Raw genomic sequence first — 14,432 nt, 5'->3', positions numbered from 1 at the left:
CATTTGCTAAATTGTTCACAGACATTAAGGGGCGATATCCCAAACAGGGATTATTTATATAATAAAATTAGTTTCAGATTTAAACCCTGTCCATTAAACCGCCCCAAACACTGCTAAAAGCTGTTCCCTGTGAAAGCATGCCCTTTATACAAAGTTATGTTACACTGCAGGTGACACGTCTAGAGTCATAAGACTGAAATATTTATTGTAAAAATAATAAATCACTATTTTATACTACTTCTAACTATGTTGTCTTACTTGAAAAGTGCCAACATTTGAATTCACTTCATTACATAACTTATTACTTATGTTCTCTAAATGAATGACTTAGAGTGGCTAATGAAGAAAAGACTTCAAAGTAGATGGACATTTCTTTAGTTTATAAAAGCATTGCAGGGTTCAGGTTGATATAATGCCAAGAATTCATTATTTCAAGACCAAGGCAAAAGTTAAAGCATTAAAGATGCTAAAAATAATATTGTTTGGTTTATTTTGGATTTCTTTAATCACAACACAGTTCCAAAAGTTATGTTATTCAATAGTTTTGAGTTTACTTTTTTATGTGAAAAAATATTAATACTGAATGACTGGGTGATCATAAACGTCCCTAAACCAGTAGTGTACACAAAAATGTAGAAAACAAAACTAGAATCTTCATGGAAGTTCATGAGGAACATGCTTTTATAATAGAAATTCTTCATATTCTAAATATTTATAAAAAGTGTATACTGAACATCTGTAGTTTTTGATGATGGTCTTAAAGAGTAAATATTTTGTGATTAATAAGGTCCTACAACAACTTTACATTTAAAGTTCCAGTATCAAAAAATCAAATATATATTTTGTAAATTATGTTACTCATTTCCAGAAAACAGTGAAATTTTACTTTACAAAGTGCAATAATTGTGGTTAAAATTGGATGTCGCTAATATAAAGTTAAATATGAAAACTATGAAAAAGAGTTCTGTATCGGAACTGTGACGGTGGAAAAAACCATCCGGGTCTTCCCAAACCAGAAACCCTGGATGACCAGCCAGGCACGTACACTCCTCAGGGTCTGCGACACTGCCTTTAGGTCTGGGGACAGTTCTCTGTACAGAGCGGCTCGAGCCGACCTTAAAAAGGGTATAAAAAGAGCTAAGGCGGACCACAGACTGCGCATCGAGTCTCATCTGTCCAGCAACAACACACGGGAGGTGTGGCGGGGCATAAAGGACATCACAAATTTCAGAGGCGGGGATGCGCCTACAGATGACCTGAGTGCGCCGCTTGCAGAGGAGCTAAATTGCTTCTTTGCTCGCTTTGAAATACCTCAGCTCTCCAGCTCTCCCCTCACCTGCAACTACCTCCCACATAACTTCACTCACCGTGTACGAACATGAAGTAAGACGGGTGCTCTTGGCAGTGAACCCCAAGAAAGCTGCCGGCCCAGACGGAATACCTGGCAAGGTACTCATAGGGTGCGCCTTCCAGCTTGCCCCCACCTTCACCAGGATCTTCTACCTCTCACTGGCCCAGGCAGTCATCCCGTAGTGCTTAAAATCATCCATTATCATTCCAGTGCCAAAGAAGACTCCCATCACAAGTCTGAATGATTACCGGCCGGTGGCCCTTACCCCGGTAATCATGAAGTGCTTCGAGAGACTGGTCCTTCAGCACATAAAGGATCATCTCCCCCCAGATTTTGACCCACACCAGTATGCATACCGTGCAAAAAGATCCACCGAGGAAGCCATCTCCGTAGCTCTCCACTCTGCACTGAACCACCTGGAGAAACAGCAGAGCTACGTTCGGATGCTCTTTGTGGACTACAGTTCAGCCTTCAACACCATAATCCCAGACAGACTCATCACCAAACTGGCCACTCTTGGTTTTTCCCCTCTCACATGTGCCTGGATAAAGGACTTTTTAACCAAACGTCCCCAGACTGTGAGACTTGGCCCCCACCTATCCTCATGCCGCATGCTGAGCATCGGCTCCCCACAGGGCTGTGTGCTGAGCCCCCTCCTGTACTGTCTCTATACCTACGACTGCAGTGTGGCCAACAACGACAATCTCATTGTCAAGTTTGCGGACGACACTACAGTGATCGGACTCATCTATAAAGGTGAGGAGGCAGCCTACAGAGAAGAGGTTGGTAAATTGGCAGTCTGGTGTTCAGAGAATAATCTCACTTTCAACACCAAGAAGACCAGAGAGATCATCATCGACTTCAGGAAGCACAGGACCGACCCAGCTCCCCTATACATCAACGGCGAGTGTGTGGAGAGGGTTCACTCTTTCAAGTTTCTCGGCGTCCTTATCTCCGCCGACATCTCCTGGACTGAGTACATCAAGGCAGTCTACAAGAAGGCTCAGCAGCGGCTGCACTTCCTGAGAGTTCTCAGGAAGTACAATCTGAACTCCAACCTGCTAATGACCTTCTACCGTTCATCCATCGAGAGCATGCTGACATACTGTATCACAATATGGTATGGCAGCTGCACCGTTGCAGACAGGGAGAGGCTTCAGAGGGTTGAAAAGGCAGCACAAAAGATCATTGGCTGCCCTCCCCCCTCCCTGGAGGACATTTACACCTCCCGTTGCCTAAACAGAGCACTATCCATCACCAAGGACAGCTCCCACCCTGGTTTTGACCTCTTCAAACTGCTCCCCTCAGGGAGGCGCTACAGGTGTCTCAAGGCTAGAACAAACAGACTCAAAAACAGTTTCTTCCCAAAAGCAATAACTATTCTGAACTCTCACATGCACTGTTCGTAATTATTGCAAATGTACACGTTCCTCAGGTCTGCTCAACCTTACCCCTTTTTTTTTTTTTGTAATGTAATTTATAGTATTTATTTCACTGCTTGTGGAGCCAGCTATCGAATCTCATTGTACGTGTACAGTGACAATAAAAAGGTATTCTATTCTATTCAAAGCTTTTTTATTTATTAATAACTTACTTTTGTTAGCTAAGAATTGTAGTCCCAAATGTCATTTTCAAATCACCCTGTCTAGTATTTAAGAATTATTTGGGACAATATTCAAAAACCCTGTCAAAACCAAATAATACAAATCTGGAATTTGGTTAGACTTATTCGATAATATAAATGATAATTTCTTGTTTTGTATTTTTCATTCAAGGATGGATTGAAATTTTCAGATTTTTTTGACTTTGTTGTTTGGTTTGTATAATCTTTTATATTTGTTTCTTGTCTTAGTCCCTCTTAAAATGGATGTTTTTGAATGTAAACTGTAAAGCATCTTTTTTTGAAAATGTTCTTGTTATATAAAAAAAGAGCTTTCTATCCGATGAAATCGATGCAATTGAAAGGCATTTACATTACATTTAGTCATTTAACAGAAGCTTTTATCCAAAGCGACTTACAAAGAGTTTAGGGAGCAATAATACAATAGGTACCAATTTAATTTAATTGCAACTGCTTTTACATGGAGGTGGTTATGGAGACAACAATATAACTCACATAGTTGTGTTTTTCCACATATAAATCACACAAAAAACTTCTTTGGTTAATGGAACAATTAAGAATAAAATATATCAGATGGCATTCTCGCCAAATGAGCTTTTAAGGTGTGTCGTCAGCAAGTCGTTTCCCATCGTGCTTTTCCTCCATGCAGTCGGGGGAAGCAACTGCGTGGCCTGCGGGTTTTCGAACATGTCACCTGAAGATAATGAGGAAATTAGGTCGCTTACTTTTCCAAGTGCATTCCAAACGTCAGAATAATGTCACACAAATGCACTGCTCGCTCCAAATCTTGACTACAAGAGATCTGACTTTCGAAGGGAGTAGGGCACAGGACTTTCACTTTGGAATTTCCCCTCGACAGCTCGTGACGGTTCGGCACAAATGCACTTACCGTTACAACCCTAATTTCTAACCATCTTGCATTTCGCGCTGAATCACCATTGACTGATTCTGAGCAAAATTTGACCCTCTCGTACAAGTTTACTGTAACCTTACTTCTTGATGACTCTCATCTGTCTAATCCGCTCCTTTCGGTCAGCCCACTCCAATCTGATTGGTCAGATTTTCTAGTCTGCAATGAGATTGGTCTAACACGTGCGGTGTCACAAATTGAATGTATAGACAGGCATTACACTGAGTGACGCAAATCTGACCCGGAACTGAAATAAGAACGACAAACGACTCGTTCGCGTGATTCAGAGTCGACTTCTTTTTTCCCCAAGCCAATATACATACATACAAACTTTCACACACAGCAACATTACACACTGCATGAAATGTAATTATAAGACATTGTAATAGTTACTCTTTAACCAAAATTGTACTTGGGTAACACAATAATATTAAGATTTCTTTAGTAAGGAATAATTGAGGACTGGCCGTTCAATTATTCAAAAGTTAATGCACACCCGAGGTGGTAATGCGGCTGCGACGCGAAGCAGAGTTCGTCAAAGTATGGTAGGTAATTTGTGGCGGAATATTTACTTTACAAATTACAGACATGACACAATTATTACAAATAACTCGAGGTCCCCAGTTAATACTTATCCTGTGCTAATAGGGCTTATGTCATTTACAAATTTCGGACTTTGTTCAATTAATCGTAATCGTCAATTTTGTCCCTCATCAATTACAAAAACAAAATAATGGAGGTAAAACGATTATTGTGCCGAATATCATTTTGCAAGGATGCTCTTTTCTTGTGGTAGCATTTACAGTGGTATAGCTGTGCTATTTCTTTACATTTATCTTTCAGTTATATTGGTGTTAAATAATCGGGATCTCAATATCGGCCAAAATAATCGTGATTGTGATTTATATAGTAATCGATCACCCCTATCTCACTGTGAGTGTAAGTTACTGGTGGGTAGAGTAGCCAAAATCTTTACTCAAGTAAAAATTCAAATTGTTAATCAAGTAAAAGTCATTATTTTAAAAATGACTCAAGGAAAAGCAAAAAAGTATGCAATGAAAAACTGCTTAAATAGCTAGTTACTAGTTACCTTTTATCTGATTACTATTCATAAAATTATCTTTTACTAATGCCAATATTTTAAGTTCAAAATTATATTTATCGTTTCTATCATAAGCATATTTGTTTGCAATACACACACAGAGACTAGACAAACACAGAAGAGACAATTATTTCAATAAATTTCATCTACGCCAACGCAGCCTACAATATTAAGTATAATAGACCATGTCAAACTAAGTGAACCAGCAGAGTTGTGCAGCAGCTGTGTCTACAAGGTCGCGCGCATGTTGCTGTGTTTAACGAACAGGTCGCTCGGGCGGGCGCATATGGCAGGCATTTATCATTAATGGTAAACAATATAACGCATTTGCAGTTTTGGATTGATACTGTAGATACAGATTCATCTCCCCTTCATCCAACGCTCTTTGTGTTCTGCGTGTTCTTGTATCCCGCTACGAGGAGTGAATCACCCGCCACTTCAGGCGATTCAGACCGCTGAACAAATCATTTGAACTGATTCCGAACCTAATCAGACGGTTTTGCCTTTAGTTCAATTAATGCTTTTAAAAGAATCGACTCAAAAGAATCGATCACTCGAAAACGCCCAAGTAAAAAGAGAAGACAACCTTGAAATAAACTAATTTAAATAAATTCATTTAAAATGAAGGAGGGAAGGAACGTCAACGGGTGTAACGGAGTAAAAGTACAGGTTTTCTATTAGAAATATACTCAAGTAAGAGTAAAAAAGTACCGACTTTAAATTTTACTCTAACAGTAAATATTTTCCTAAATGTTACTCAAGTAGATGTAACGAAGTACATGTACTACTTTTCACCATTACTTTAGAAAAGAAGGAAGATGAAGACTCAGCATCTAGAAAGCTCCTGTTGTCCCTCAAACACCCTTTGATCTTGCGCAGATCTGAACTCGAAAGGTTGGTCTTCATGTTCAAGATAGCCAGAATATGCTGCTCACTAGCAGAGAATAAAAACAAAAATCATTAATGAAGCGTTTCACAAAGCAATGCTTAAACATTATGACTGTTGCTTGTTACGAGCAGGGAGATCAAGTTTTTAATGTCATCATGAAATTTGCCAGAAAGTCTTGATTTCATTTTTGGGGTGGAATAGTAAAGATTGTTCAGAAAACAAGTTATTTTTCACATATGTGACATTATTGCAGCACCTCTATTCCCATAAGTTTGTTGGATCAATCTCACTGAGAATGTGGAATGCGTTTGTTTGATACATGTGAAGACTAACCTCAAGTCAGGAAAGTCTTTTACTAGAGTGACAATCTCAAGTTGCAGACTCCCAGGGTCCTGAAGTCTCAGAATCTCAGATAACTTTGGCACTATTTCATGAAGCCATTCCTCTTTTGACCCCTTGTGAAAAGAATAGAGATTTGAGAAGCAAATACAAATATACTGTACTTCATACTACTACTTTCGTAGTTTCATAAGTAAACTTTAAATAGAATCTGTTTTGCCACTATTCATTTTGTTCCTGACTCTTTGTCATATTGTGTCTAAAACAATAGTATTAGACTACTGTATGTTACTAACAGCTACTAGTAAGTCAAGCTGAAAACATACAATACATTCTACATTTCAGATCATACAAATGCGAAAGACCAGACTAAAATATACTATTTATTAAGCATTGAGGTTTCCCGGACAGGGATTATTTTAAATCAGTACCAGGCCTTATTTAAACTAGGATATTGAAGTCGTTTTTAAAGACAAAGAAACATTACTGGTGTGCTTCTTGATAAAAAACAATGGCACTGATGTATTAAGATATTCCAGTGCAAGTTGTTTTCGATCAAGACATCGCTTACATTTAAATTAGTCTAAGCCTATAGGCTCAAACCCTTCTCAGGAAATCGCCCTGTAGAATTGAAAGGTTTTTCTTTTTGAAAAATCAATATATCAATATAAAAATTGGAATGCATACAAATGTATTAGGTGCTTCTCTTTTGGAATACCATTGTAGCAGGATGTGGATGTTTGTTTATGGATACTTGCCGCTAGGTAGTGTTAATGGTCGGTGCTAGGCCAAGCCCTGTAGGTGACCAGCTGGTTACTAATTATTGTAAACAGAGCGGTGAAAAACGCATAACGTGTGCACCAGTCTGAATGTATAGCTGTCCCGATGCACTAGGTTGTTGTGAATGTTTGCACCTGGTGGTTTCCTGTAGTTTGGGTCATTGTCTGCTTGTCTCCAACCACCCAGGTATGAGAGTTATTTGCTTGGTTTGGACGGGATGCATTAGTGATTCCTGACCCCCTCTTTTCTTATTATGTTTTCTAGTGGGAGCGCAGAGCGGGTCTGTTTACCAAACGGCTGTCTCTGTATGTTGGCTTAATGCAGTCGGAGGTGTGTCCTCGTTACAAACCCTAAAGCAGTTTGTTTGGTAGCCCGTACGGACCCCCACGACCCACATGTGGTTGTGCTCTTACCGCTTCGACAAACACAGAGCAGATTATTTGGCTGTCTTTGCACATTAAATCTGCAGTTTGTTCCTGCTTTGATTTCACTTTCAGCTTCAGTTTTCTCTTCATCATTCGCCGCACATACTCGACCATTACTTCAACATGCAGCTTGCCCACAAGTTCCTATACACAGACAAACATAGGATCTTAAGATATAAAGGAGCCACAAAACTATACTATTTGGGAATTTATACACACTTGAACCACTCATGACGTGACATGACTAAATAAAATATAAAATAGAAATTTGCAGATATCATGCACAGTTTTTCATAATTTACTCCACCTTCCCTTTGCACTTACCTTTAACCATCTAGTCTCAAAGTAATACAAAATTTAGCAATAAACCAAATATTGTGCATGTTATAGAACTTAAAATAGCATAACTGTACAATAATCTATCTATATTTATACAAATATTGTATGTGATAGCGCTTCTGACCTCACGGCAGACAGGCTTCAGCTGTTTCAGATTATCTATGTGATTTTCAAGCTCATTCACCAGCCCTTGTATTACTTCATGGTGCTCTGCTAACCAGGCTTGAGTCCAAAGCTTACGGTACAGTGGCTGTGCGGAAATAACACAGAGAAAAATGTGGTTAATTCCTAATATTTTTTTTTACTATATAATAAATAAAATCAAAAGAGAATCTGAATAGAAAAAGAATAGAGCAAGCTAGTGTTAGATGCCTTTTTTTGCTTTTGTTAATTGTATAATAAATAAAAAGAAATTAAATAGATAGAATACAAAAATGTTGAGAAGTTAGAGTTCGTTAGTTAACGTTAGTTTTTTTTTTAATGATTTTTCTAACAATTCCAACCTTCCTCCTTTATCCGGGCTTGGGACCTGCAGAAGTGACCCAAAAGTTTATTTTTTTAATTATTATTATTAGACTCTTTTTCTATTCTTTTTGGTTTGTTTAGAAGCTTATAATCATGAACATTTTAACAATAACATTTTGAACATTTTGAATACAATCTATCAATCACCCAGCCAGAGAGCGCTGCCCAGCGGCCAGAGAGCGCTGCCCAGCGGCCAGAGAGCGCTGCCCAGCGGCCAGAGAGCGCTGCCCAGCGGCCAGAGAGCGCTGCCCAGCGGCCAGAGAGCGCTGCCCAGCGGCCAGAGAGCGCTGCCCAGCGGCCAGAGAGCGCTGCCCAGCGGCCAGAGAGCGCTGCCCAGCGGCCAGAGAGCGCTGCCCAGCGGCCAGAGAGCGCTGCCCAGCGGCCAGAGAGCGCTGCCCAGCGGCCAGAGAGCGCTGCCCAGCGGCCAGAGAGCGCTGCCAGCGGCCAGAGAGCGCTGCCCAGCGGCCAGAGAGCGCTGCCCAGCCGCCAGAGAGCGCTGCCCAGCCGCCAGAGAGCGCTGCCCAGCCGCCAGAGAGCGCTGCCCAGCCGCCAGAGAGCGCTGCCCAGCCGCCAGAGAGCGCTGCCCAGCCGCCAGAGAACGCTGCCGAGCCAGTCTTCAGCCAGTGTCCAGTTCGGCGTCCCAGCTGGCCATTCCAGTCCGGTATTCGCAGTTTACACAGTAGCCATGGCAAGTTCTTGAAATGGGTTGATATCAGCTGCATCCATGAATTTCCTAATCTCACTCCAGAAGCCCAGTGTTTTTTTTTGTCTCATTCCATTTACTAAGATGGATGGCTTTCCGTTGCTGGACAATCTTGTCTATCTCTGCAGGGGAGTAACCAAGGAGCTTGGCTATTTTTCCTATTGCTCCAGGGCTCTTGTTTTGCTTAAGAGTTTCCTCCACATTGAAAACTGACATGAACTGAAATGCTTCGATGTTGTCCGGCAGTCTCACCCTCAACTCTTTAGTGAGGGAGATAATGTAGGCTTCACACCGCTTTCCGACATTGATTTCATCCTCAGGTGCAAGGTGGAGCTCAGGTGCCTTTGATTCAAAAAGGTAATACAGGTATGGTTTGGGACTTATGAATCCATCTATGGGCCCTTTGAGTACATCAACATTTGCCAGTGGATTAAGCACTCTGCTGCTCACAGACTTGATCAGGCTAACCAAACTGTCAAGTAGCTTAAGAGGATCTACTTGCTCTCCCTCAAAAGCCTTGATGGCCAACTGTACCTCACCCAGCACTGACTTCAAAAAAGGAAGATACAATATGTTTTGAGGATGACTGTACATGGAGTATAAATCCTCAGCCATGTAGCAGTGTTCACTGGACTTGGTGACTGCGAAATGTAGCCTAAGCTCCTCCCCTTGGTCCAAAATGTGTGAAACCACGAGTTCAATGGCCAACCAACGTGTGGCACACACCTTTGTTATCTGTAGAGGTTTCTCCCCACAGTTGATGGTCTCATTGATGGCCTTTTAGGCCTCCCTGCGCTTCGGAGACCCTGAAAACTAGTTATAAGTCTCTCATACCAAGTACTTCATACTGCGGAGTAGGGTGTCATTGGAAGCATGACTTACAGCTAGCTGCAGAGAGTGGAAAACATACCAAATAAGAACCAGACCTGCTTGTAGTCACTAAAGTACCTTATCACAATCCCCAGGTCACCAACATCTGCAACCAACTTTTTCCGGAAGTATGGTGCTATAGGACACCATTAATCATTTCTGTGCACTTTGTCCTGTGCATTTTGAAGTGGGTAGCAGCAGCGGAGTCTGAGAAAGCAGTTCTACATGCTTCTCAAATATGATCACATGCCAGCATAGAACAGTGTTCAGCGATGGCTAATGCCATGGTGGCTTCATCTTTTTTTGCAGAGTAATTTTTTTTAACCATGAATGGTAGTTTGTTTTGGTTGGAACTATTGTAAGACTTTGCCTTTTTGAGTATGTTTTTGAGTTGCGTTAAGATGTGACTTAATTCTCGTAACATTTCGACTTTATTCTCGAAATCTTGGATTGTTTTTTTTTAACGTGGCACTAAAACGCCAGTGTACAAAAGTGAGAGCGAGCATGATGGAAAATAAAAGAGTGTGATTAGAATAGTAAAGCAATATTTTGGAATTTGTATATCCATGACCCTATCATTGTCACGGAAACACCAGGCTCCTCCACCAATCAGCGATCCCAATCACCAGAGTTCTGATCACACGCACCTGAAAGTCACTCACTAATCACAAGCACCACAGTAAAATAACACGCAGCACACACGAGCACATTGTCTGGTCTCCAATGTGGAAAAGGACTCTACTCCAGTATCAAGCAACTGATCTGATTCCCTAGTCCAAGATTCTTGATCTCCTTCCTCTGCTCCTGGTGTTTTCCTGTGTCTGATTATTACCTTCCTGGATCCGATCTCCGATTCCAGTTCCTGGAAATCCTCTCCATCTGGTAAACAAAGTCTCTGCACTCCGTGTCATCTCTTTCCAAGTTCAAGACATTATATCTGGCATTGTTCACGTATCGCTGCTCTACAATAAACCCGTCTGTTTGATTCTAACCTGTCTGTGTCTTGAGTCTGACCACCCGTTACAATCATGGCCCATCTATCACAATATGTATCATATCGTGATTCCTTGCCAATAAACTATTTAGACAGACCATGGTATACATTTATACACATTTATTTTTATTGAAAGTAGCTTAAGGTACATCAGTAACTTTCTTTACTTACCTTCAGATCTGTGTGAATTCGACTGAGAAAATATCTGTGACAAATTGTTTTGATGTCTGCTATTGTGGATAAACATGCTGTTTTGGTCTCCTCAGGGAACAGATTTTCTGCCTTTTGTACATAATCCCTGAGTATATAGAAGCATAATGGCTTTTACAGTATGATTATATTTGTTTGTTATGACAAGATTGCTTATTAACACATATCAACTAGTTTATATGAGCAACACACAATAATGCAAATGTGACGCATGTCACAACTGTTTTGCATAATTGTTTCTTACAGGTCAAGCAACTGTAAAGAGTTACATATATATTTATAGACCTTTATCGGAGGCATGCGCATGGGCCGAAGTTAATTTATGGTCTGTGTTTAGTTATAACAATTTATACTAATGTATATTTAATTTATAAAATAATTTATATCAATGTATTATATATGAATTGTATTAAATTAAATCAAATATTTTCAGGATTTATTGATTTTTATCCGTAGGGTCTACTGGAAGTTAAATTTGGGCCACTGCCTATACCTACATAAATATGTTGAATAAAAAAAAATGTACATCTGAAATACTATTACATATTTGAGATAAATCAAACTTACCCAAACAGGTGAACGGTAACCAGACTAGCACTGAGAGTTTTGGGAATATTTTCTTGTTTTGATTTAATATGATCCTCAAGACATTTCATGTAGCTGCCACAAAACAAGGAAAACATGTTTAGTTTCAATCCATTGAGAATAGGACAAAAAGTGTGTTCCTGTAGCTCAACTTGCAGTAAATTGCGGTTACAAAAGGTTGTGGGTTCACTACCCAGGCATTACAAAAATAAAACTTAAAAAAAATACCTCCAAGTCACTTAAAACAGGCATACATGTGAAAGTAATGTAAATGTATTTACCTTATTAGAAAACTGTCCAAGTGGCAAATAATATATCCAGATTTACTTTCAGAGCCCATAATTGTTTTGATGTCTGTCACAGCTGAATGAATAAGCTATAAAATAAGAGTGGTGACACTGGATTTGAGCCACTAAAGCAATGTACTCATAATCTACAACAAATTGGCTTTATTCAGTTTGAATTTGTGACCTGAACTTGCACAAATAAGATGGTTAGAATGACTCATGAACCTACAGGTATAAGAGCGACAGCAAGGTCACTGAAGTAGTATCCATCCATGAGTTCAGGTTCCATGCCATCACCCCATCTCTTCATTTCTTTCTCAAAAGCATATGACATCCACTTTTTGACTTCAGTCTAATTACAGAAAACATAAGGAAATATGAGTTTAAATATGCAGCAGTCTCGAATAGTGAGGGAATATCATTGTGACATTAGTTTAATGATCTAAAACCTCACAAAAATTTGTAAAAGATTCACATTTTTTTTTTAATAAAACTCCACCGCTAGCAACCACACCCCCGCAACACTGCCTTCACCTAGCCATTTCTGTTTCCATTTCACCTTCCTGTGGATGCATGTTTACAGTGAGGGAAATATTTTTTTGATGCCCTGCTGATTTTGTAAGTTTGCCTGCTTGCAAAGAAATGAATGAATTCGGAATGAGGCATTAATATAGTGCTTTATTGTGTATTGCTGTACACCCAAAGCGCTTTACAATCATAAGAGGGTCTCTCCACACGCACCACCAAAGTGCAGCATCCACTTGGATGGTGCGATGGCAGTCAGGGTACAACAGTGTCAGGCTATCAAGCTATCAGTGGAGAGAGAGAGAGAGAGAGAGAGAGAGAGACAAACAGACAGACAATTCAGAGGGCGAGGTATATAAGAAGGCCATGGTTGACAAGGGCCATTGGAGGGAAACTGGCCAGAACACCGGGGTTACACCCTTACTCTTTACGAGAAGTGCCATGGGATTTTGAATGACCAAAGGGAGTCTGGACTTCTGTTTATTTTCTTATCCAAAGGACAACACTTTTTTTTTATAGTATAGTGTCCCCATCACTATACTGGGGCATTAGGACTTGCAAGGACAGACCAAAGGATGAGTGCCTCCCACTGGCCTTACTAACACCTCTTCCAGCAGCAACATAGCTTTCCCATGAGGTCTCCCATCCAGGTACTGCCCAGGCTCATTTTCAAATGAAGGGTCTATCATTTTTATGATAGGTTTATTTTAAAAGATAGAGACAGAATATAAAAAAAAAATAGGAATGATTTTAGATAAAGGTTAGAAATTGATTTGCATTTCAGTCAGTGAAATAAGTTTTTGATCCCTGAGGAAACATTACTGTGTACTTTGTGGAGAAACCCCTGTTGCCAAGCACAGAGGTAAGTCCACTCCTCTGTCAATCTTTAAGGTTTCTTGGCTGTCGCTCAGCAAATTGGAGTTTTAGCCGCCTTCAGTGATCTAGTGCTGGGGAGAAGGTTCTCGCCCAAGATTTTACAGAACACTGGCCCCTCCCTCAGACCTTCGTTCTATTGAAGTCATCCTGTGCCCGTACCAGAGGAAAAGGCCTAAAGCATAATGTTTCCAAAACTGTGCATCTCTGTAGGGATGGTGTTCTTGGGATTGGCTGGAAGACACAACCGAGCTACCAAAGGAGCTGAAAGGAATCTCACGGAAAGAGCTCCGGAAAAGCAGTGTGATATTTGACATTTTGAGTAAATCTGTATTGTTAAGGGCAGTGGCACTATGTTTGTGTTAAACGGAACAGAATAAAAGATTCTCGTCTTCCAGCCCGAGCCGACCCCGCTATTTTTCCATATACCTTGAACCTGATTACAATACTAATTACGCCTATTACTGTGATTTCAGTCTTTGACATACTCTTACTCAATATTAAAGATATCAAGGTTATATTTTCACGGAATGTTCTTTACATTTTGTAGAACGAATTTATGTAGAAAACCGAAATCACCAAAATAATTACTTAAGCTGGGTTTTGTTTATCAAGCACAGAATTATATGCATTAAAAGATTGGTCTGCCTGTAGTTTCTCTTTTGTATAGACGCTGGGATTTCCACAAGGTACAAAATAATGTCCGGCCATGTACCTTTGGCCATTTAGGTGCATCCCTCAACCTTTGGCCTGGCCGTCAGGAAACTTCACCCCTTTGCTTAAGGTTAGTTTATTTATAGCACTAAGGGAACATTCTTATTTTTTTGTCTTGTGAATCTTGCCTTGTTTAATTGTACATTTGTGTTTTTTAATGCTATTAATACCAGTCATGTTCTAAATTACCTCTTTGTATGAAAAGTACTGTTCCTGTAATTTCTTAAGATCTTCTTTAGGCAACAGAGGTCCAAGAGAAGAATGGTTGATGTGCTCCTCCAGTTCTTTGTGCTTCAGCACATCACTGAAAACAAATTTTAAAACATTTGGGGTGAGTTGCGCCAAAAAGGATTGAAGTAAACAGAGTTTAGAGCTAATCTAGGATTTGTT

At 40.1% G+C, this 14,432-nt stretch overlaps 1 protein-coding gene across 1 annotated transcript in view; it reads right to left on the bottom strand.

Moving 5' to 3' along the window:
- Positions 1 to 3,575: 3,575 nt before the first annotated feature.
- The window catches only part of LOC130434954 (tumor necrosis factor alpha-induced protein 2-like), a 30,199-nt gene continuing 19,342 nt past the window's right edge, over positions 3,576 to 14,432 (bottom strand). Inside the window, exons 6-15 of the mRNA XM_056765393.1 lie at positions 14,232 to 14,346; positions 12,160 to 12,282; positions 11,925 to 12,019; positions 11,626 to 11,718; positions 11,020 to 11,146; positions 7,881 to 8,006; positions 7,406 to 7,561; positions 6,207 to 6,328; positions 5,786 to 5,918; positions 3,576 to 3,666 (exon numbers count right to left, since the gene is read on the bottom strand). Of these exons, the coding sequence (XP_056621371.1) occupies positions 3,583 to 3,666; positions 5,786 to 5,918; positions 6,207 to 6,328; positions 7,406 to 7,561; positions 7,881 to 8,006; positions 11,020 to 11,146; positions 11,626 to 11,718; positions 11,925 to 12,019; positions 12,160 to 12,282; positions 14,232 to 14,346 (1,174 nt within the window). The 3' untranslated portion in view covers positions 3,576 to 3,582. The remainder of the gene's footprint in view (positions 3,667 to 5,785; positions 5,919 to 6,206; positions 6,329 to 7,405; positions 7,562 to 7,880; positions 8,007 to 11,019; positions 11,147 to 11,625; positions 11,719 to 11,924; positions 12,020 to 12,159; positions 12,283 to 14,231; positions 14,347 to 14,432) is intronic.

Source organism: Triplophysa dalaica, chromosome 13 (genome assembly GCF_015846415.1).
Source record: "Triplophysa dalaica isolate WHDGS20190420 chromosome 13, ASM1584641v1, whole genome shotgun sequence".
NCBI classification, from domain to species: domain Eukaryota; kingdom Metazoa; phylum Chordata; class Actinopteri; order Cypriniformes; family Nemacheilidae; genus Triplophysa; species Triplophysa dalaica.
Note: the sequence above shows the minus strand (reverse complement) of the source record. Positions and strands in the feature narration are given on the sequence as shown.